The sequence below is a fragment of the Sceloporus undulatus genome, chromosome 4 (genome assembly GCF_019175285.1).
Source record: "Sceloporus undulatus isolate JIND9_A2432 ecotype Alabama chromosome 4, SceUnd_v1.1, whole genome shotgun sequence".
In the NCBI taxonomy this organism is placed as follows: domain Eukaryota; kingdom Metazoa; phylum Chordata; class Lepidosauria; order Squamata; family Phrynosomatidae; genus Sceloporus; species Sceloporus undulatus.
Window position 1 is genome coordinate 23,132,607 of NC_056525.1, and position 24,209 is coordinate 23,156,815.

Below are 24,209 nucleotides of genomic sequence, written 5' to 3' on the forward strand. Positions count from 1 at the left end.
TGTTTCAATCAAGTCCTCGCTGCAATATGAAACAAATGTCTATTTCACATTTTGTGTACAAATGTTTTTTTTTTCTTTTACACACACACCCTTCCCCCCAATCTAAATGACTTACAAATGCTTTGCAATATCCGATGCTCCATTAACTGTTGTCTCTAGTGGAAGGGTTAAAATTGAAATAAAAATTATTCTGAAATGGGAAAAGGGCATCAATTCTAAGACACAAACACATGTGATAAATTTTTTGGCTTTCCCATCCACTGTGCACCATTAAAAAAAAAACCTCACCCCTTATTTTAGGATACAAACTAAGGGCAAAAACCTCACATACTTAGTCTTGTTTAGTCATGTTTGTTCAGAAGACGCTTGCCTTTGCCTTTCCCTGTGGCTGAGAGAGTGTGACTCGTCCAAGATCACCCTGTGGGTTTCTATAACCGAGCTGGGATTGGAACCCTGGCCTCCAGAGTCATAGTCCAATGCCCAATGCAGCCCTGATCTGGGAGGAGAAATTCTCCCTTCTTTCTTGCCTTTCTGGATCTTTGTGCTACCAAATCAAAATTTGGGGCCCACGACAAATTCCAATTCCCAGAATTCCATAGTCTTGAACCAGGATGCTGAAAAGTGGTGCCAAACCGGGTTCTTTCTCCAGTGTGGATGCAGCCTTACGTTACCTCCATCATGGTGGCAAAAGACAATTTAGCTGCTAGTATTGATTAGGCTTAGTTTTCAAGCCAGGGATATGTTTATTATTATTATTATTATTATTATTATTATTATTGCATTTTATTGATGGTCTTGGTATAAATTTTGTACCTTGTTTTTATACCTTGTTTTTTGTATTTTGTTTGTTTGTTTGTTTGACTTGTATTAAATTGTGATGGCTTACTTACTTACTTACTTACTTACAGCAGGGTTGCCCTAAATGTCAGAAATGACAGGACTTTCCCCGGAGGGATCCTCGGGATCACCCAGCCCTCCCCCAGCCCCACCCAGTCCTCCCCTTCAGCCTCATCATTGGCCCCGGAGGAAAGTCCAGGGCACGATCATCCCGCTCTCTCTCTATATATATACCTCCCTTCCTCCAGCCCACATCGCTCAGCTCTCTTCATTCACCCTCGGCTCCCAGCCTTTCCCTTTCCCCGATCCCTTGGAACCGAGCCTACAAGCCTTCCTTCCCTTCCTTCCAGCAGCAGCGTGCAATTCTGGGTCCTTCTCTGCTTGGAGCGGCATCCTTCTTCCTTCCCAGATCCCTTCCCACCCGGGAGAGACAGGGACACACAGATCGTCGTCGCCCTCTTTACCTTCTCAGCCTAGCTAGAGGTCTCCTCCAGCCCTTCTCCCAGAAGCAGAGGCGGGTAGACCGGGACCTCCAAAGAGATCTCCAGGTTTCTTTCCAAAGCAGCCAAGGTGAAGTGATCGAGGGTAGACCTGGACCTCTCAACACTCTGCTCATCATTTCATTATTGCCAGCCAGGTGAGGCGAGGGCAGGTAGACCAGGACCTCCAAAGAGATTTCAGTCCCATAAAGCATCCCTGTGCTTTTTTACAAGCAGCCAGGAGAAGTGAGGGCAGTAGCAGGAGTAGCAGTCGCAGCTTCATTTATATACTGTTTCATACTGACTGAGCAGTTTCTAAGCGGTTTACAACTGTAAGTTCATTGCCCCCCCCCAACAAGCTGGGTACTCATTTGAGCAACCTCGGAAGGACGCAAGCCTGAGTTGAGCTTGAGCCCTTGGCTGGGATTGAACTCACAACCTTATGCATTGTGAGCCATCAGCTGCAGTACAGGCCATTTAACTCCTGCACCACCAGACTAGGACCTCCAGAGAGATTTCTGGCCCATACAGCCTCCCTGTGCTTATTTACAAGCAGCCAGGGGAGGTCAAGGCAGGTAGACCAGGATTACAGATCCATTTCCCCTCAGAGACCACCACCTCAGCAGAGCCTTGCCCACCACCCACTATGGGCTCCCCTTTGAAACGCACCCCACTGCTCCGTGCCTTCCTTCCGCCACCCCAGCAGCAGCAACAGCAGCAGCTCCTGCCCACGTCCTCAGTGTGCGCCCTGGAGCCCAAGGCTGAGCTGCCCCCCGTCTGCCCACGGCCCCCCTCCACCCCTCACTCGCTCTCCGCTCTGCCGGGCCCCACCAAATGGCCTCTCATGGGCAGCCTCCTGGACATCCTCTGGAAAGGAGGCCTCAAGAGACAACACGAAACCCTGGTAAGTAACCCAACAATGCCACCCGGGGAGAAAGGAGACCCTTTGGGATTTCAATTCCCAAAATCCCTCTCCCCCATACTGGGAATTGTGATCCAAAGGGATCCCTTTGGTCCAGCTCTGCAAGGGATCCAAAGGTTTGTGGATAGGTTTCAGGGGATGCTTTTGAAGCCACTGTGGGTGCATCTTACAAACTTGCATCTGAGGAAGTCAACTTCTACGAAAGCTCATGTTACCAACTTCTTTCTTTCAGTGAGTCTCAAAGGTGCTACAAAATCTCTCTATATATATACCAATTCTACAGACTAACATAGCTGTATCTTTGAATTTGGTCCTCTCGGTGTTGTTGTCGTCTGACTCTATTTTGCTCTGGTCAGGCCCCACCTGGAGTATTGTGTCCAGTTCTGGGCACCACAATTTGAAAAGGATGTTGAGAAAATGGAGTGTGTCCAAAGAAGGGTGACCAAAATGGTGAAGGGTCTGGAAACCATGTCCTATGAGGAGCGACTTAGGAAGCTGGGGATGTTTAGCTTGGAGAAGAGAAGGTTAAGAGGTGATATGATAGCCCTCTTTAAATACTTGAAGCGATGACGTATTGAGGAGGGAGCAAGTTTATTTTCTGCTGCTCCAGAGAACAGGACCCGAAGCAATGGATGCAAGCTACAACAAAAGAGATTCCACCTCAACATTAGGAGGAACTTCCTGACAGTAAGGGCTGTTCGACAGTGGAAGAAACTCCCTCAGAGTGTAGTGGAGTCTCCTGCCTTAGAGGTCTTTAAACAGAGGCTGGATGGCCATCTCTCGGGATACTGTATTTTGATTTAGATTTCCTGCATGGCAGGGGGTTGGACTGGATGTCCCTTGTGGTCTCTTTCAATTCTATGATTCTAGTAGTAGTAGTGGTGGTGGTAGTATTTTATTCTCTTATATCCCACCTTTCTTCCAATGTAGGGACTCAAGGCGGTGAACAGCAAATTTAAAGCAATACAATTTAAAAACAGTATAACAATATTAGATTACATAAATATAAAATTTGAAAAAGCAAACAATTTTAAAAGTTGAAAATAAAGTTTAAAAAACAATTTTAAAAGCTGAAGTTTTGGACTTCAGATCCCAGAATCACCAGCTAGCTTGGCCAACATTCTGGAATTATGGGAGCTAAAGTCCAAAACATCTGGAAGAGCAAAGTTTGGGAACCACTGAGTGGACAGAAGGTCATTTATCTGCCATGGCTCCATCCTAAGGAATCCTATGGATTTGTAGTTTGGTGAGGCACCAGTACTCTGGCAGAGAGTGTGAAAGACCTGTGTTATTGTTGTAGTTGCCATGTGCCTTCAAGTCATACCCAATGTATGGCAACCCTAAGTCAAAATTAGCATGGTTTTTTCTTGGCAAGATTGTTTCAGAGAATGTTTGCTACTGCCTTCCCCTGAGGCTGAGAGAATGTGATTTGCCCAAGGTCACAAAACCTACAGATCTCAGGATCCCATAGGATGGAAATACAGCACTTAAAAGTGGTGTCAAGCTGCGTCATTTCTACAGTGCAGATGCATCCTAGTCAGGAGGAGGTCACAGGTTCAATCATGGCCATTACTCCATTTAAAAGGTCTATGGTCTGAGTAGCATAGCAAGTAAACATCTATACAACTTACCAATGTACAAAGTGTAAGCTAATTGCCTCCAACAAGCTGGGTACTCATTTTAGTGACCCCAGGCTGAGTTGACCCAGCGCTCCTGGCTGCTTTTGAACTCACAACCATGTGGTTTGTGAGTGAGTGGCTACAGTACAGGCATTTAACCACTGTGCCACCAGGGCTCTTAAGTAAGCATCAATAAGTCAACTTCATGTTCCTAAAGAAGGGGACCTTTTATTTTGAGATGAGGAAATCATAAGAGTTGGGGGGAATCTCCAATATCATGAAATCTGGCCCTCTGCAATGGCAGCCCTGACCAGTGGTCATATTGTACTGTATAATCTTGTTGTGCACCGCCCTGATTTGAAGAAGGGCGGTATAAAAATAAAACGTTTATTATTATTATTTATTATTATTTGCCTTGTGCTGCAAAACCTCTTGATATGAGCCAGACTTGTCATCATCACTGTGCAAGACACTCCATTTAAATATGACATTTATATAAGATATCTTGCCCCATCGCATTTTGAGCCCTTGGAGTCCTTTTCTGGTCTGTAGTTCTGTGATTCCATTTAGGTATGCATTCCTGCATTGACAGGGGTTTGGACTAGATCAATGCTCTTCAAAGTAGTGGTCCTTGGACCACTGCTAATCCCTGATCCCAATGACTGCTGGTCCCTAGTAAATTTTCAGGAAATAAATTTTAAAAAGCAATTGTAGCCAATGGCCATAAATATAGTGTTAGTCTCTGGCACACTGGAAAAAATAATTGCCAGTCTCCCAAATGAGATAGCCCAAGAAACACTAGACTAGATGGCCCTTGGTTTCCCTTCCCATTCTACTATTTGATAAGTCTATAACTCGGGTTGTGCCTTTTGGAGCAGCAGCGGGGGAAATGAATTTACTCCATCCATTCTATGTACAAGGCATGTGCATTCGAATCATTTGTAGAAGTCAGAGGGGATGCTGAATTGTAAATGTATAAACTATAGTGCTGAATTGCAAATATATAGACTTGCAGCATTAACATCCCTTAACTCTGCAAGAGAAATAGGCATGCTAATCTCTCTGAACAAATGGAGTAACTCTGATTCAGAACAAAGGCAAAACTCTGGCAACACACGTATATTGGTGCTCATCCCTGACCTTCCTTTTCTTCTCCCTTATGCTGTAGGCAGATTACCACCGCAAGTTTGGCAAGATCTTCAGAATGAAGCTAGGCGCTTTTGACTCTGTACACATTGGTGCACCCTGCTTGCTTGAGGCTCTCTACAGGAAAGAGAGTGCCTACCCACAGCGTCTAGAGATCAAGCCCTGGAAAGCTTACCGGGATTACCGTAAAGAGGGCTACGGGCTCCTTATCCTGTGAGTAAGGAGAGATGCAGGCATAGCTGGTGATGGAAATTGTGGATGTTGGAAGGAAGGGTGACACACATTGCTTTATGCTGATATTCCTAGGCATCCCAAAACTATTTCTGACAAGTTTGACCTGCTGCTGCACTGTAGATTTACAAAAAATAAAATAAAAAAATTCTGGACTATAGCTCTCAGAATACAGCTCATCAACTGGGGATTCTGGAACATGTAGTCCACAAGGTAACTTTCCAGCAGGTACCCTGGTGGCACAGTGGTTAAATGCTGGTACTGCAATCACACAGTTGTGAGTTTGATTCCAGGGCTCCAAGGTTGGCTCAGTCTTCCATCCTTTTGTAGGTTGCTAAAATGAGTACCCAGTTTGTTGGGGGCAACTGGCTTACAGATTGTAAACTGCTTAGAGAGTGATGAGTTCACTATTAAGTGGTATAGAAATGTAAATGCTATTGCTATTGCTAACAGTGGATTTCTTAGGCTTTCAAATCCAATTTTTTAAAAAGCTACTCTCAGCCAAACCAAATTCAGTGCTCTTTTTGCAGTTAAAACTATAGTGCTGCATAATTTAGTCTCTTGTACTTATTATTATTATTAACATTTATTTATAGAGTGCTGTAAAGTTTGCACAGTGTTTTACATTTGTTTAACGCAGTAAACATTCTCCTTTAATTCTTTCTATTTTTATTTCACATAGGGAAGGGAAAGACTGGCAGAGAGTAAGAAGTGCATTTCAGAAGAAATTAATGAAGCCCACAGAAATTGTCAAACTTGATGCTAAAATCAATGAGGTGATAGCATAATGATTTGTGTTTAATGTCTACATCTTTGTAAAAAAGATTTTATGATAAAAAAAATCATAAAATCTGATATTGATTTGATAAAGATATAGAAATTATGGAAGGATTGCATTGCCTAGTTAGATGAGCCAGTGTGTTTTGAGCACTGAACTATGTATGACTCTAGACATGGATTTGAATCCCTGCTCAGCGATGGAAACCTATGGGGTGACCTTGAACAAGTCACACACTCTTAGCCTCAAAGACAAATGCACTGTGAACAAATCTTGCCAAGAAAACCCTGTGAGAGGTTCACCAGTCGGAAATGACTTGAAGGCACACAACAACAAATTACCTAGACAGACTGCTTCAGAAAGTGATGAGTTGAGAAATTATCCCCGCAGCCCTCTAAATGCTATTGAACTGCAACTTTCAGCATACCTAGACAGTATAACCAAGAGTTATGCAGGCAGTTGCAGTCTAACAACGTCTGAAGAATTGCATAATTCCCACCTCTGTGTTTGAGGCTCTTTGTAACTGAAGGATTTGGGACTAAGGGCCAAACTGAGTGTGCCACAATTTTCCATTTTGTTTGATTTTTATAAAATGTAGATTAAGTGGGGACTGACATAGGCTACTGGGGAAATGTTTACTCCCACCAGTGGTCCCAATTGAAAATGCTCCTTCCTCTGATTGACATCAGTGGGAGTTTTCTTGCATAGTGGCATCAGGGATGTAGCCAAGGGGTGGGGGGTCCATGGAGTCCACCCCCATTCAGTTAGATACAATGAATGGTGTGCGCTGCTGCGCCACCATGCCCAAGCCCCATTATAATGGTGGCACTTAGTCTGGATCCCCCCCTTCCCAAAATCCTGGCTACGTCCCTGGTGGCATCTCACACGCCCCTGAGAAGATTATATGTGGAGCTAGTGAGTTAGTGAGTGATGTGACAGTCAGAATGATGTGACAATACCTGACTGGCCTGCAAAACCATAAATACTAACAACCTGGATTTTTGTGTAAATCTTAGCCATTACTCTTGCTCAATAAAACACCTTTTTAAAATTAAGTGGAACATAAGAGGTGCACAGGATTAGACCTAAAACCCATTTTCTGCAGCATTCCACCAATCAGATACTCATAGGAAATCCATAAGCAGGTTGTTGTTGTTGTGTGTCTTCAATTCACGTCTGACTTACACTGACCTAAGGTGAACCTATCATGGGGTTTTCTTGGCAAGATTTGTTCAGAGGAGGTTTGCCATTGCCTTCCCCTGGGGCTGAGAGAATGTGACATGTTCTAGGTTGCCTAGTGGATTTCATGGCTGAGCTGGGAGTTTCCAGGGTCACAGTTCAACACTCAAACCATTCTGTCATATTGGTTCTCCTAAAAGCAGGACATAAATGCAATAAAAGCCTCTGGCCCAAACTCCTAGTCACTAATATTAATGGAACCTTATTTTCTGGGAATTTGTGTAATCTTATTCTAGAGGCATGCAAGTTAACATACTGTGGTAGCAGATAGTTACGTACTATGTGAGCACATTTACCTTTTTATCTGTTCTGAGTCTCTCACCACTCAGCTTCTTTGGATGACCCCATGTAGAGCTATTGCGTGTCAACCTGATGCATTTTCTTCACACCATGCCTAATTTTATATACCTCTGTTATGCTCCTATTACTCTAAACTAAAGAACCAATAGGAGAATTATTTAACACCCTGATCCTTTGGGCTGACCTTTCTTGAGTCAACAGTATCTTTTTTTTTTTCCCCCAAAAATTTATTTGAGATGAGAAAAACTTTACACAGTATTGCAAATGTCAAATTTGTATACAGGCATGATGATATTCACAGTTTTATTTTAATTTCATTTCATTTCCCAACGAATATTTACATGTGTTGCAGATAGTATAATTCTGTGTGTGTGTGTGTGTGTGTGTGTGTGTGTGTGCAATGTATGTTTCAAATTTTTACCAATATTTGGAATTAATTCCTTTTGTAGGTCCTAGCAGATTTCATGAAACAAATGGACATTCTTTGTAACCAGAATGGAAAAATTGAAGATTTATATTCTGAACTGAACAAATGGTCATTTGAAAGTAAGTTTGCTTTTAAGTCGCAACCTGGCATGGTTGGTTCTTTATTCCCCATTGCATGCAGATTCTTACACCTAGGCCTCATCCTCATAAAGGGAAACCATGGCTGTGGACTCTCCAGCCAAATGCACACCTTTTGGAGGCATGCACAGTAGACATGTCAACAACAGACAGCAAGGCTGGTGGGTGCAATCCTGCTCCATCTGCATGTGTTTGAATACCCTGTGGGGCACATTACAATACAAAAAGGCAAGAAGTAGGTTTACCATGATTTAGCATTATGTAAGAGATAAACTATCAGGCAGGCCTAGCCTACAGGAAAGAAAATAAGGCACTTGCCTCATGCAGCAAATACTGCGGTAAGAGTGGCAGCCCTTCAATTATTTTGCTTGAGTTCCTTTGTTATTCCTCATTATTGGAATACAAATCTGTGTGTTTCACATGGTCTGTCTTGCTTTCAGAGACTGGAGGGACTACTGTCCAGTTTCTAGCACAGACATAAAAATTCAACTGTCAGTTCACTTTGCTCCTGAAAATGAATTGTTCTGTCTTGCTGCCTTATTGTTTGCCTCAGGCAGTGAAGTACCTTAGACTAGCCCTGCCATTGCAGCTGGGTTTATTCTTATTATCACTTGTCACTCTTGGTCCTTCATTTGCATTCTCTCTCAGCTAGATATAATCCTATTCATTTCTTGGAACAAGGATGAGGGGCTAAAGATTATTTATTTATTTATTTATTCATTCATTGCTTCAGTCATGAAGTGCCATGTACCCTGAAGGCAGTACTACATCAGAATATTCTCTCTTTCTTTTAATAATAGGTATTTGTCTGGTGCTATATGGGAAAAGGTTTGGACTTCTGCAGCAGGATGTAGGAGATGAAGGCTTGAATTTCATCAAGGCTGTGAAAACGGTATAAATGGATACTTCACTCTGTAAACAAGTTAGCCATGATAGGAGGTTGTCTTATCTTGAATCAGGCCAATAATTCAGTTTTTTCTGCACTGACTGACTGTGGTAACTCTATAGAGTGAGTCAACCCTACTGGTGATTTTGCCTGAAATGCAAGTTGTCTGCCACTGAGCTATACAGAAACAGCGATTTAGAAAGCAGGAATTATGGTCATAATCCACAGATATTTTGTGTGCATTTTGTATCCCATGAAAGGACCATTAACCAGAAAGTCACCACCACAGCACCTATTGGTTGGAAATTTTATGGGCAATTAGAGAATAATTGCTACAAAGTTGTTGGGCATTGTCCAGAATAGATCACTGACCTCCAAAAGGTGCCATTCCCTGTTGCATTCCACCATTGGTTTTGCATTTAGGTGGAATAGCTTCCTCCCTTCCTCCCTACTTTAATAGAAGGAGCTTCTGCTTGCTTACAGTATGTGTTCACTGTTGATGTTTACTTGGTAAACTGAAGCCTAAGCTAAGCTTTTGGATTCTAAGGACTATGGTTTGTTTGACCCAGACCTACTGAGCTGTGCATTGGTATCTATTTTTTTAATCTTTTTTTATTGTTTACTTTATAACTGCTCAGGTTGTTTTAGTTTCCATCTGAGATATGTAGATAGACAGAATGTAAATATTTTAATAGACAAACCAATAAGAAATAAGGTAATGCTTCTCTGTTACCATCAAAATGTTTGATTCCTTTTCTGCTCTCTTCTGCCTATTGTAGATCATGTTTGATTTTAATAATGTAGTTTATTTGTTCACTACATATTACAGATGATGGGTACCTTTGGAAAGATGATGGTGACTCCTGTTGAGCTCCATAAAAGTCTGAATACTAAAGTCTGGCAGGCTCACACAAAGGCATGGGACAATATCTTTAAGACAGGTAAGTGGACACAACTAAGGGCAGTGACTATCTCCAATGCAATAAGGTATTTTTATTTTAAATTTGACAGTTTCTTCTCTTAATATTATGAAAGTGGCCAGTATGAACAAAAAGAAAACTGAACAAGAGCAATGTAACAGAAATATACAATTGTCACCCATTAACATTGCAGGTTTTTTGATTGCTCATCACTGTCTTCTTTTCCTTCCACAGTCAAATGTTCAATTGACAGCAGGCTGAAGAAGCACTCAGCCAACCCCTCTGAAGATTTTCTCTGTGACATTTATTTTGGGAGTCAGCTTTCAAAGAAGGAGCTGTATGCTGCTATTACGGAGCTCCAAATCGCTGGCGTTGAAACGGTAAATACAGTCGTTTACCTCTTGAATTCAGAAACAGCATTTCTCTGGCCAACAGACAACTTACTCACAATGCTAGTCTTTCCATTTTCATTGACTCTAATTCTTCCTTTCCTACTTTCAGTGATCATTACCACTGTATATTGGTCAGCAGATTCTAACCTTGCCACAAAACTGCCCTGCCCACTATATTTGGAAAAAAAATATTCTTCTCTGTATGTATCACTTTGTATTTGTGTAGAGGGAGAGGGAGAAACTTTGACCTTCCAAATGTTTTTTGTGAACAACTCCAACAATTCTTTACCATTGGCCAAACTGGTGGGGCTGATGACTGCTGTTGTGCAAAAGATCTGGTGAGCCAAAAGCTTCCCCAAACCAGACTTATTTGGGACTGAATTCTGCTTCTCATTACTTTCGTCATTGACAGTCTATACTAATGGCACTTGTGGGGTTTTGGCACTGAAATTCAATGGTGTTCAATGAGTTGGGTTTTTTTGATTGATTGATTGATTGATTGATTGCTTTGATCATTGGCAAGAAGTAGGAATCCCACATGACTGCTGATAGCTTTGACCAGGATAATAACATCCATTATCTTTACCCAAGGCTGCTGGCATGAAGGCAGGTTAGTGTCAGTTGGGGGTTCTGTGGAGAATATTGTATCCAGCAGTGGCATGATGGTAGATTTGGAAGTGCAGAGGTCCATTATGATAGTTCCCATAGCCACAAAACCCCAAGGAGAACCTCAAAATCATACTCCAAGGAAAGCCTCAAAATGTAGGCAGTTTGATCCAGAGCCAATTGTATCAATTTCCATTTGGAGATGGAATTTCCAGAGGGTTTTTTGTTTGTTTGTTTGTTTTTGGTAAAGCTTATGGGTTTTAACTGTTCATTCAAGACCAAGCCACTCCTGAATACTTTGCATTGCAACATAAATAGTTCTCAATAGTATGACAGTGAGAAAACCTATTCCCTCACCACCTTCCACTCACTGGAGATTGAAGTTCTCATCATCTGCAGCTAATATGCAGAAGCTGCTTTCCAACCTTGAAGACAGCTGCCTTTCAACATCTGTTGGGTCTCTTGTTGGGACATCTGTAAAGGTGCAACTTTTGATTCTAGTGCTGAAACTTTGTTGCTTCCAAGTGTCTTCTGTTCTTCTATGAATCATCATGTATTCCTAGGCTAAGGCAAAGCTTTGTTTTATAATAAACAGGCTGTTGTGAATATATATAACATATACTGTCTTTTTTTTTTATGAAATACATTTGGCTCCTTTCTCATGGTAATATAGTGAGTGAGCCCAGAGTGGCCTCAATAACTGTCTGCTACTGTTCCAGACTGCCAACAGTTTACTTTGGGCTCTCTACAACATCTCATGCAACCCGGATGTCCAGGCAAAACTGTATGAAGAAATACAGAGTGTGGTCCCAGATGGTGACGACCCAAATGCTGAACATCTAAAGAAAATGCCCTATTTAAAGGCATGCCTGAAAGAATCTATGAGGTAAAATTGCTTCACCTATTGGAAAATAAGTAGTTTGCAGTAGGCGAAAAGTTGTTTTCAGGTGGACTTTGATTGTTCAAATGAACTCTTCCATCTGAAGAGAGACATAAATGCAAAGGTGTCCAGCTCTGCTCTTTCATGGTCAGATCCTACTTTGAAACAGGATGGCTTAGAGGTTCTTTTACTTCTAGAAAGCCAACTTACTTCCAGAACTTAGAAACTTCCCTTCTAAAGTTTTTTGTAGGTTTTTCGGGCTATGTGGTGAAAGGTCAGGAATAAACTCTTCCAGAACATGGCCACATAGCCCCAAAAACTCACAAAAACTATGGATGCCAGCCATGAAAGCCTTCAACTTCACATTCCCTTTTAAAAACTAATTTTTCATGGTATTATTATCACACAACCCCAGCAGTTACTTATCATTATCAATATGATTTTTAAAAGAACGAACGAACGGACGAACGAACGAACGAACGAAAGAAAGAAAGAAAGGCTATTCTGTCTCCGGAAAGTAAATAAATTAGTCCCTTTTAGTCAGTTTAAAAATACAAGAATCTTACTAGCTGCTGGCCTATAATGCAAAATAGTCTCTTCATCTACTTGTCTCAATACCCAGAACATAGCATGAGGCAGTAGCACAAGCCAGTACTTGAATATTTTGATATTCCTCTTCTACCACTGAGGCCACAGCCCCCATAATTATAAAAGTAACTGAAAGCTATCATTAAAATGTGAAAGCAGTAAAATTCTTCCTTATTATGCTATAGTCATAATGTAACATTTTGTAAAAAAAGACTTTGTTTTTCTTCCTGTTTCGATATAGGTTAACACCATCTGTGCCATTTACAACTCGGACCCTTGACAAAGAAATGGTTCTCGGAAATTATGCTCTTCCTAAAGGGGTGAGTGTATTATTATTCACAACAGAAACAAATTTTTGATGTCTGTATTCTTATTCCTAATTGCACTTACTGATGCAATAATTCTGTAATTCTCAGAAAGACAACTGTGGGTCCATACATTTTGTGTGTCTGGGCTGTCATTTGATCAATTCATTGCCTGACTGACTTTAAGCAGCCTTATCATAATGTTCACAGCATTCCAGCTTTGCAAATGCTTTCAAAGATGTCAGTCTCCACACAGATCATATCAGTCCATAACAGTACCCTGGGAATTTTCTTTGCGCTGGGCCTTCAGCAGACACTGCTTAGGCTGTATGAAGCGGTATATAAATGAAGCTTGTTTTTGTTTGCTTGGGTCAGCTGGCTTCACAATTTGGGTCAATTTGATTTAATTTTTGAGGGGAAAGATACCTGAGCTAAATCTGGTGAGAAAAACATCCATTTCCATTGCTACCTCTTTTCCTGGCATGATTACAGCATATCTAGTGCTGACAGACTGAACTTCAATCAGTACAACTTTCCCCAGCATGAGAATGTAGTAAAGAGGAGAGCATCTAAAGCTGAATTTTTGGTTGATCTGCTGCTATTAAAGACACAGGTGTTTTACCAAAGATAGATGGCTAGCTAGATCGAGAGAGAGAGAGAGAGAGAGAGAGAGAGGCATTTATGAAGTACTTCCACCTAATCTCGGATTGTGTGAGGCTAATTACAGTTATTCAGTGATGGAGAGAGAAGACTTTGCACATGGTTATAGATACTGATTTTGGCAGTGTAACTGTGACATGCCAAAAAATGTGAAAGCTGGCACTGAAAATGAGTTACAGGCTAAGGTCTGTTGTTGCTCTTGAAATCAGGTTAAACGCCATTTGACCTACACTGTGTCTTGTTTATTAGAAAGCATTCTTAGCCCTTAAAAACATTTGTAAGAAAGAAAATATTCTGTCCTTTCCCTCCCCCAAATGACTTCTGAAGGGAATTTTAATGGCAAGATCAAGCCTGCACCTGCTCCCCCACCCCACAGAAATAAATCCCAACTCAGAAATTGTTTGGGGAGTTGCTGAATAATCGTGTGCCTCTTGGCTCTTGCTCACTGCCGTTTTTTCTTGCCTGTGAAGCATGACAGCCTTTAATGCAACATCACAGTTCAGGTTCAGAGAAAACAGCTTTTCCTTGATCTGAAGCCCTGTCTTCCATTAGCAAAATACAACCTGCCATTCCATCTTTACAGATTGTACCCAGTTGACCTCTTCCTTCCCTGTGCAATTTTTTTGGTGTTTATAGACAGTGTTGATGATCAACAGTCATGCTCTGGGATGCAATGAAGAATACTTCAGTGACTGGACTCAATTTAAGCCAGAGCGTTGGCTCCAGAAGAACATCAATCCCTTTGCTCATGTTCCATTTGGCATTGGGAAGAGGATGTGCATTGGACGCCGCTTGGCAGAGTTGCAGCTTCAGTTAGCTCTCTCTTGGGTAAGATTGTCATGACATTATTTTCCTCCCTTGATTTTGTTTATTAAATAATCATAGTTCTCAGTTGGAAAAGGAAACTAATTCTGTGTGTGTGTGTGTGTGTGTGTGTGTGTGTGTGTGTGTGTGTGTACCTTCAGGTTTCCTGTTGATTTAGGGCAACCCTATGAGCTTCATAGAGTTTTCTTAAGCAAGGTATATTCAGAGATAGTTTACTATTACCTTCCTCTGAAATACAGCCAACAGCACCTGATATTCCTTGGTTGTTCCCCATCCAAGTACTAACCAGGGTTGACCTTGCTGAGCTTCCAAGAACAGACTGGATCTGGTGTCTTCAGGGTATTTGTGCTCTTAATTTTTATACTTGCCACTTAGCTACTTTTTTCACACATGATGGAATGTGATCTGACTCAGTTCAGTATAAAGAGGTAAAAGAAGGTTAAGAGGTGATATGATAGCCCTAGTTAAATATTTGAAGGGATGTCATATTCAAGAGGGAGCAAGCTTGTTTTCTGCTGCTCCAGAGAACAGGACCCTGAATAACAGATGCAAGCTGCAGCAAAAGAGATTCCACCTCAACATTAGGAGGAACTTCCTGACAGTAAGGGCTGTTCAACAGTGGAGCAAACTCCCTCGGAGTGTAGTGGAGTCTCCTTCCTTAGAGGTCTTTAAACAGAGGCTGGATGGCCATCTGTAGGGTATGCTTTGATTGAGATTTCCTGCATGGCAGGGGGTTGGACTGGATGGCCCTTGTGGTCTCTTCCAACTCTACGATTCTATGATTCTATGTAATAATGATCACTGGGTGGGATGTCTATTTAGGGAGCTGCAAAATAAGGGGATATGCAGGGATGGGCAAAATGTGGCCCCTGGGCTGCATGTGGTCCCAAAGGCTACTCTTGAGTCCCCAAAATGAAAACTTTCTATTTTACTAAAAAATTAAAAACAGTAAATAAACAGAAGGTGAGGGGTAGTTCTTTGGGGTTCCTCAGGGGTCCAATGTGCCCCCCAGCTTTGCCAGTTGCCCTGTCCTGGTTCAGTGTAACAAGGTTGAGTACCGCAATTCTTAAGCTTGTATGCTTTCACCATCTTTGCCAGGACCACAAGAAGGAATTTGGAAGCCAAAATATAGCAGTTTCTAGTACCCTTCAGTTGCAGCCCTCTGTAGTGCCCCAAAAAACATGCTCCAGAGGCCTTCCCAACAAACCTAAGGGCACTACAGTGTGACTCATTTATTCTGGGGAAAGCAGTATATAATCCAGTGGAAGTATATCATTGGGACCTGTCCTTTTGCTTCCAGTGTACATTAATCACAGTTTGACATATTGTCTAAACTGTTGTTAATTTTAACTGTGGTTAGTAGAAACAAGCCAGCTTGAAACCATGATTTACGAAACTGTCTAATCATAGTTAGGGTTAACTATAGTTTAAGAATATGGAGATAGCACAAAATTGTCGGAAGCTCTTTCCTGCTCCCCCCCCCAATTGCTGTGTTCCTCCTCACTTGAAGAACCATGTGTTTAATTTCCTCTATTGTTTGAACAAAGAGGATGTTCAGCCTGCTGTACTTTTATTTGATTGAACAGTCATTACTAAGTAGCAAGGCTCAGCACTGACCCTGAAACTGATTTTGAGGGTCAATGCAGTGATTCCAAGGATTACCCTTGGTTCATACTAAGCCATGATTACAAGTTGAGGAAGTTCAAATGAAGTCCTTTTCAGTGGGACTTATTATGGCAAGATTGTGAGGCCGTGTTTTTAATTCTTAATCTTTGCTTTACAGCTTGTACGGAAGTATCAGATAGTAGCAACAGATGACAAACCAGTAGAAACCCTGCATTTGGGAATCCTTATCCCCAACAGAGAACTTCCCATTGCATTCAGGAGACGTTAAGGTAAAGAGAAACAGGATTCTGTGACTGCACTGATCCCAGAAAATGCCAATCTAACTTAGGCAGGATACAAACCGCCATATAGTACGTCTTCTATACGTACTAAGGAAGGGGCGGTGTCTCCGCACCCCCCAACCCTAGTACGTATAGAATACATACAACATGGCAGCGCCCCTTCCACATGGGGCCAGCCATGGTTTAAGTACTGGACGCATAGTGTCCCGCAGTGCCTATGACGCCGAAATGGAGCTTCTTTTTTTGCTCCACGCGTGAGCCGCGCGGTTTGGCTGCTGCGGCTCCCCTGCGGAGCAAATGGCGCCGTCGGGAGACCACCGCAAAGCGGCGGTCTGTATCCCGCCTCAGTTTCCAGCCCATAGGTGTATAGGTATTCTTGCACTACAGCTTCCACTTTAATATAAAGTTCTACCTGCATATTTGTACAAAAGGTCCAGAAGAATGGTGTCTGCTAACTAGCCAACAGTACAAGAGAGCTCTCCCAGAATTCCCTGGCAAGTTAGCAGACATTTTGGTTGATGTGGAACTACTCTCAGGTTGTATCAGGCAGCCATTGTGCAGCCTGGGAGAAATCACTGCACAACAAGGTACTAGATGAATACTTGTGCAATGTAAGAAATAGTACTTATACTAGTATTACCCACATTAATACTAGCATAATTCATCAAGAAGATTCCAGCCTTAATCACTGTTTACTGCATCAGTGCAATCCCAGTGATGGGAATGGGAGGAAGGGGTTTTTTTTTCCTTTAAAAGTGGATGATTGGAAAACTATTTGGTCTCATTCTTAATTGGATTGTTTGGATCTGAAACTATTTTTGAGTCACCTTTCTGGCAGAAGCAAGATCAGTTACTATTTTAACCAATGAATCAGTTTCATACATAGTCATTAGAATGTTTTCAGAACTTCAGAATGAATAAATGTTATCTTTTTCCTGTCCAGATACTTCTGAAGAAAACAGCTGACTGCTGACTGCTGCTTTTTGTGCAGACAATATTCTTGATGGCTGGAGCCCAAACTACTAGCGGCTAGGCAGTGGGTGTGCTGATGCCAAGGCGAGAACAATGGACATCCAAAGCTAGCTTTGACCTTGCTTAAGGGACAAATCTATCAAACTGTGCTTAGCACACTCTAAAAGCTATAATGAAAGGAGAAACAGACCCTGCCTTTATTATAGAGGCATGGAATAGAAGGGTGACAGAGCTAAACAGACTGGCAGAGTCCAATGGATCTTTTCATGCAGCCTTGGCAAAAATCCATTTCTGCTCACCTGCCAATGTGAAATCAACATCCACCCTGTTAATGTTTCTGGGATCTGCTGGCCAAGAATGGGTGAAACAGTTCTGCAAGATCAGCATTACAGAGCAGGGCATGGCAGCAAGGGAAGAGAAACTTGCTTCATCTCATCCCAAATTCTCAAGGGGTCAATGCAATGTTCAAGAGAGCATTTTATCCAGTTGCAGGGCTAGTTTGTGATTGGGAAAATAAAATGATAGAGGAAAGAAGCATACCAAGAGAGGGACCAATTTTAGATTTTCATATAGGACAAGGAAACAACAAAAATATGATTAATATGTCTGTTGCTGCAATGACATAGAAGAATTTACTACTGTATGATATTGATCAAAACGCAAAAGGTATCTAACTGCCTCAGTGTTGCAAACACTGTGTAGATTATCCAGTTCTACTGTGCCTGTATTCCCTCTTAGCTACATGGGCTCACAGGCTGTCATTGCACTGGGTAACAGATCTGTACTACAGCTTGGAGAAGTTACATTTTTTCCGTACAACACTAGAATTCTCCAGTCAGTATGGCCACTAGTTGGTGATTCAGGGTCTTGTAATCCAAAAAGTAACTTTTCTGAGCTTCAGGTATGTACATGTTTCCAATAGCATTATCTAGCCCTTTCTATTGTTTAGTGCTCTGAATAAGTAACTAGATACAAATGATGGGTTCAACATACTCTTATGGAATAATTCTGTGTTTTAAATACACATATCATCTTGGGGGGATTCTGTACATTGTTCAGAAGGAGTTTATTGTACAACACAGTCAGGGCTGCACAATCAAACCTCATGTTTTTGCTAGCAGTGTGGCAATATCCTCCCCACCACAAAGAGAGAGAGAGAGAGAGAGAGAGAGAGAGAGAGAGTTATGAAATAAATGAGTGGCACAAACTAAATGGCAGCTGATGGAGATGCAATGGAGACCCATACTCCAGAAGAACATCAGAATGTGTGGAAGCTTGTTTTCTACATCTCTACAGCAGATGAGAAGTTACATAAAGCAAGCTGGATGACTGGGGAAGTCAAGTGGTCTGCCGATGAAATCATATAGTCTGCATAATGGAGGAAGGATGTGTAAACATTCAAATAAAGCTGTATTACGTGATCTGATAGTTTTGAGTTTTTGCCTCAAAACCACTGAAAATAAGAAGAGCAGAAAAGTCTCATCCTCTAATATTAGGGCACCAGGTGTTTTCCATAACATTTTCTGTTTAGTCCACTTCACTCCACTCCAACTTTAACATCACAAATGGCTGCATGTATTTTGTGTATAATTATTTTATTGCTGTGGTACCTCAGTATTCTGAAGGTCTATAGTCCAAAAAGTAGCCTTTTCCAAGCTCTAAGATAGGCAACCTGTGGTTCATCTTTGGAATTCACTGCGCTGAGAGGTGATAATGGTCTCTATCTTTTACTGATTTCAACAGGGATAAGATAAATCCATTATTATGACTATGGAATGTCTAGGTTCAAAAGGGGTTTGCCTTTGAATAGACAGCTGCTGAGAGCTACAAGAAGAGTTTATGAGTGTGCTTCATGTCCAGCATTTGGGCATCTAACTAGCCACTGTGAGGAAACAGAATAGTAGATTAGATTGGTCTGATACAGCTCAGCTCCTCTTATATTCTTGCATTCAGTTTGATGTGTCAGAGTTGTGGAGATCCACCTTTCAACATCATGGTGTGCAGTAGAAGAGGACTGGAGAACCTTGGGATATCCATATATTGCTGGACTTCAAAATGTCCAGTGGGAAAAGATTATGTTAACTGTAGTCAAAAACATTGCAGGTCAAAAGTTTTCTTATGATTAGTTAGAATATGAGTATTATAGTTCAGTATTTTCTCCCATTCTTGTATAATCAAGACATAGTTTCCTTTTGGCTTGTTTAGGGGTTTTCTATCAATTTTTTTGTACATGTAAAAAAGATTTTTCAACATTTTAAAAATGTTTGATGTTAACATTTGATGATCCTCCATGTTGAATTGCTTATTTTTATTGTTATTTTTAAAGTTTGGATTTTGTATTCTTGATACTTATAGTAAATGCAACTATGAGAATTTTGTAATAAAAAAAGGCAATTTCTAGTGTTATGGCCCATCTTTTTATTTAACACATCTGTGTCTGGTATCTTCTTTTGAATTAGCATATTTATTTTAAAAAAAAAAGATTCTAAGTGAGCTCCTCATTATATTTTGCCACTAAAAAAGGTGGGGACCCATCTTTACATCTAATTCACATTCCTTTTCAATGCAGCTTTCATATAGTTGTATTTTTTACTTAAGGCATGGAAATTGTTTTCTTGCAGATTATTTGTTGCTTGCTAGAGAGGTTAGTCTGGCTGTGGATATAGGTATATAAAACTCCAAACTAAAGAATGAACATTCAGAATGAAGGAAAAGAGAAAGTATGATTGGAACAGAAGCAGAAGCAATCTGCGATCCATTCATCAAAATGTTTCTCTGTCCACATTGGTCTACCATATGCATTCAAAGAACACAGGACTTGGGAAACTTCTTTTAAAAACATCGACAGCTCCCAGAATCCACAAGCCACCAAGGCTACTATCAAGACTGACTAGTTTTTCAAGCTCTGTTTTTGGGTACCAGGCCATCATGTCTTCCTCCAGGATAATTGGCTATAAGGAGCTCTAGTAAGACATATCCCACTCCCACTTTCATTTCCAACAGATATTCAGTATGCAATTACAAAGCTCATTCAGAAAGTAGGTTCAAAAGGTAGGATCGCATACCCGCCAGCATTTCACAGATGAAAAACAGGATATACGTGGCCAAGTAACATTAGAATACAATCAAGATGACAGAAGTTATTAAGAAGAATAGACAAGGTAAGAAAGACTGCAGCAGTTGCTCAAAGACATTTAATCTGAGAGTGACATTGGAGAGCAGACAGTATTTAAATTTGAAAGTTGTTTTTACAAGTGTTAGTAGGACAGTTTAGTTGTCTTTTATAACAAGTTGGCTTTTGTTTCAAACAAATTTATTACATTTTTGTAATTAATGTGAGATGATAATCTCAGAAGTTAAGTCATGTACCTACCTGTGCCCTAGCATGTGTGATTCAGGAATTCAGAGAGTAGATAAACACATCTTGGATTTTTTTTTTTTCAAAAATACAAAACACCGCTTCAGTACTCTTACTTGGGACTTGGGACATCTTGCATTTTTAATAAAATATTGGAGATTTTTAAAATTAATTCCTGTATTCCATCACACTATGGAAAAAACACGGATCATGTTGATTGGGGGATTTGAGAAATGCAGTCCCAGAAATAAACTTTGGGCCCATTCACACTACATTTTAACCTGGATCAGGGTTCGATCCTTGCATGTGAAGTTCATATTCACCCCGAATCCCCCCCAAGTGAATCAGAGGCTTGCACACCCGTTCTGCAGCAAATGCCCCTTAGAGCGGGTTAAAAGAAATTGGGGCAAATAGCGTTTCTTTTGGGAAACCCCGGGTTCTGCTGAATATGGACTTGCCCCAATCATGATCGGGGCAAGTTCAGGGAGGGATTTAGGTCCAGGGGAGGGCAGAGAGCAGGGCATTCCCTCCCCTTCATCGGAGGAGGAGGAGGGAGGAGGAGGAAAGATCCTGGATGCAGAAAGGGGAATAGGAGGCTCAAGGGTGACAGAAGGCTAAAAGGGGAAATCAGGGTGATGAGGGCTGCAATGGGCTGTCAGAGGGACGGCGGGAGGGGGGGCTGGAGAAAGTGACGGAGGAGGAGGATGAAGGAGCCAGTGGGGAAGAAGGGGGCCATGGAGGGCATTCGCTAATGGAGCAGGAGGAGGAGGAGGATTGCCAAGGGAGGAGGATTGCGGGGTCAAGCCAGAGGAGGGATGTAGGGAAATCAGGATGATGAAGGAGCACCTCTCTCTTTTTATTTTTTATTTTTGACCATCTATGTGCATGATTTTTTGGGTGACATAGAATGTGTGTGTGCTTGTGCTACTTTCATTTCCTCTCACTTTTGGAACTTAAGATCCATTATTGTTGTTGTTGTTGTTGTTGTTGTTGTTGTTGTGGTCTCTTCCAACTCTATGATTCTATGATTCTATGATTCTAATCTTGGAAGACCTTTTTTTTTTAAAAAAAGGCTGATTTTTGTACAAACAAGACCCTCAGTGTGAGAAGGCTAGCAGTATAGCTGGCACAAAGTTTTGGATAATTCCGTACCCTTCAACTGTATCATTTTGTTCTGTCATCTTGCTTTTTCAGCTCTTTTTAAAAACAGCCATTACCCTTTCATCCTTCCACTTTTCCCCTTTGTCCTCAGCTAACTTCAGTTGCTGCAAACTGAGTTTACAGTGCAAAAAAGTTTGCAATTAATTAACTCAGCAATGGGGAGGAGAGCCCAGTAGGCTCATGCAAAATTAAATTCTCCATGATTCTGTGAAATTTAGCAGTTTGGTTTGGATTTTTGGTTCACAGACAGAGAGAATACAGTACTAATATATGTAATTTGGGGGTTTACTTTTTTTTAAAATCAGCTTTCTTATTAAAATCATTTTTTCTTATTAACAATATTTGCATGTTCTTAGAACCACATTTTTCTGCGGTTTTTCCCCCAATCGCGTTAATGGGCAAAAAAGAAGCATTTAAAAATATGTTTATTGAAACATAGACTCTTAGAATCTGAAAGTACCACAAAGGCCATCTACTCCAACCCCTTGCCATGGAGGAATACATAACTAATGTATTCCTGAAATATGCATATTTTAAACTAACATGGTTTGTAATCTTACACGTAATCTTTCTTACCTTTTCAACAGTCCTTACTGAGGTGAGATGTAAGGGAATTGATTAGCTTGGGTTTAGGAAACTTTTAATCATTGCACCTCATTGTAGCATGGTAGAATTCTGTGAGGAGTCACTGCTAAGAAGAGAAGGGATAATGAACATGGTGTCAACTGAATAATTTAAAAGCTTGATTGCTGTAGAGGAGGAATGGTGTGTGTCTGTGAGAGGGAGCCATTCACACCAGCAGCGTCACTGGAGGGAAGGGGTGCAAACTGCACTGGGTGACACTCAGAAGATGGGTGACACCCATTCCTCCCTTCATCTTAGGGAGAAAGCCCGGGGCCAGAGGAGCAGGAGGGACAAACATACATCCTTGGCATACTTTCCCAGAACCAATTTTTCCCTCAGAGTTGCCATTACAATACATTACATTACAATAGCCTTGAAGACACATAACATCAATATGTTCATCTAAAGCATTTGTACAAGTTCATGACATAGATAGGTCTTATTTACAGATTTATAAAATGGAAAGGGCAAAAGAAAGAATCAAGCAATAACTTCAAGATTAACTGGTTTATTTTAGAATGAGCTTTCGTGGCGATCAATTGACTTATTGAGAATCAATTGACCTTTTTGAGGCTGTGATGCTCATGTGTCCCATGTGCATTTTAATTTTAATGAATGCTTAAACTGCATTTTTAAATATATATATATATATATATATATATATATATATATATATATATTAAGAGTAATCCCCACTGAACTCTACAGAACCTTTAAATGAATATGTGTAAATGCTGCAGTCCTATATACTAGGAATGGGGAATATGTGGTCCTCCATTTGTTGCTGTACTCCATCTCTGTTACCCAAAGAACAGGTGGGAGGGACTGGACAGGGGTCCCCACTAACTGTCAGTGTTACTTCAAATGTTGGGGAAATTAGTTTTTGCAGGTGGCTTAGGTAAACTTTGGACCATTTGTACCGGTTTAGAGCAGTACTAACTGAGGAGAACTCAAGGTCTGGGGTAAATTAAGAGAGTTTTATTTAGAAAAATGCAAAGTACAATCACAGACACAAGACAGCAATTCAAACAGACACACCATACAGAACTAACCCAAATGGAAACATGGAAAAAGGATAGAGAAGTTATTAGGGGTTCACAGTGAGGTGGTAATTACCTGTCTGATGAATAGACTACAGAAAGCTGGTCTGAAGGTGACACAGAACATACACAGAGTGCAGAGGTGTATGTCAGCTATGTGCACAAAAGTTAGAATTTGGAACCATATTTATACCTTACATATAGCCCCAAGTGGTGGGCTATCTCACCAGGTAACAAAGGCTGGATGTCTTTTCCAGGAATCGACAATGGGATTTCAGACTGGTTGATGACTTTAATTTTAATGTGAAAAACACAGTGGTTAGATCAGGATATCCCTAGGATGAGTGAACATGGAAGGTTGACTGAGTACAGAACGGGGGTATGCTGTGTTGTGTGCAAGGAGATCATTTGACTCAAATTGTAGAAGAAAATGCAGATTGATAAACCCAATTGGATTTAATTGTCTTGTTTACCTGGATGTGCATATGCCTCAGGATATGTCCCTTTTGTTCTGGGAACCTGACCTAGTCTTTGTGAAAGTCATGGATCTCTCAAAAACATATCTCCACATATGAAATTATGAGAACCTCAAAATACTGTGTGGGGTATGCAAGGCATGCTAACTTCCATCAGCCCTGAGTAACATGGCCAATGGTTTGGGATGATGGGAGGTGGATAAGTACTATATGTACTTATCTGGTCATAAAACCTTTTTAATTTACAGGATTTTAATTTTTTTTACTTACATAGGTTTACTTTGAAAATCATGCTGTTAATGCTTAGATATAGAAACAAGAATGAACAATTATTACTGTTTAATAAATCCTGATATTTGTGTGTGTGTGTTTGCAACCCTGGATATACATCTGAGCAGAAAGTTGTCCTCTTTTCTCCCTAGAGGTTTGATGTGGGAACAGGTTTTTTTTTTGTTGTTGTTCTTAACCAGTAGATTAAGTTATAATAAAACTAG

At 40.9% G+C, this 24,209-nt stretch overlaps 1 protein-coding gene across 1 annotated transcript; it reads left to right on the forward strand.

Moving 5' to 3' along the window:
- The first annotated feature begins 1,129 nt into the window (after nucleotides 1-1,129).
- LOC121927742 (1,25-dihydroxyvitamin D(3) 24-hydroxylase, mitochondrial) lies at nucleotides 1,130-18,220 on the forward strand. The gene is made up of 12 exons (XM_042461600.1): nucleotides 1,130-2,220; nucleotides 5,026-5,216; nucleotides 5,917-6,010; nucleotides 8,001-8,097; nucleotides 8,916-9,007; nucleotides 9,831-9,942; nucleotides 10,156-10,301; nucleotides 11,639-11,805; nucleotides 12,629-12,707; nucleotides 13,989-14,180; nucleotides 15,961-16,072; nucleotides 17,028-18,220. The coding sequence occupies exons 1-11, from the start codon at nucleotides 1,963-1,965 to the stop codon at nucleotides 16,069-16,071; spliced, it is 1,539 nt and encodes a 512-aa protein (XP_042317534.1). The 5' UTR covers nucleotides 1,130-1,962; the 3' UTR covers nucleotide 16,072; nucleotides 17,028-18,220.
- The last annotated feature ends 5,989 nt before the right edge of the window (nucleotides 18,221-24,209 follow it).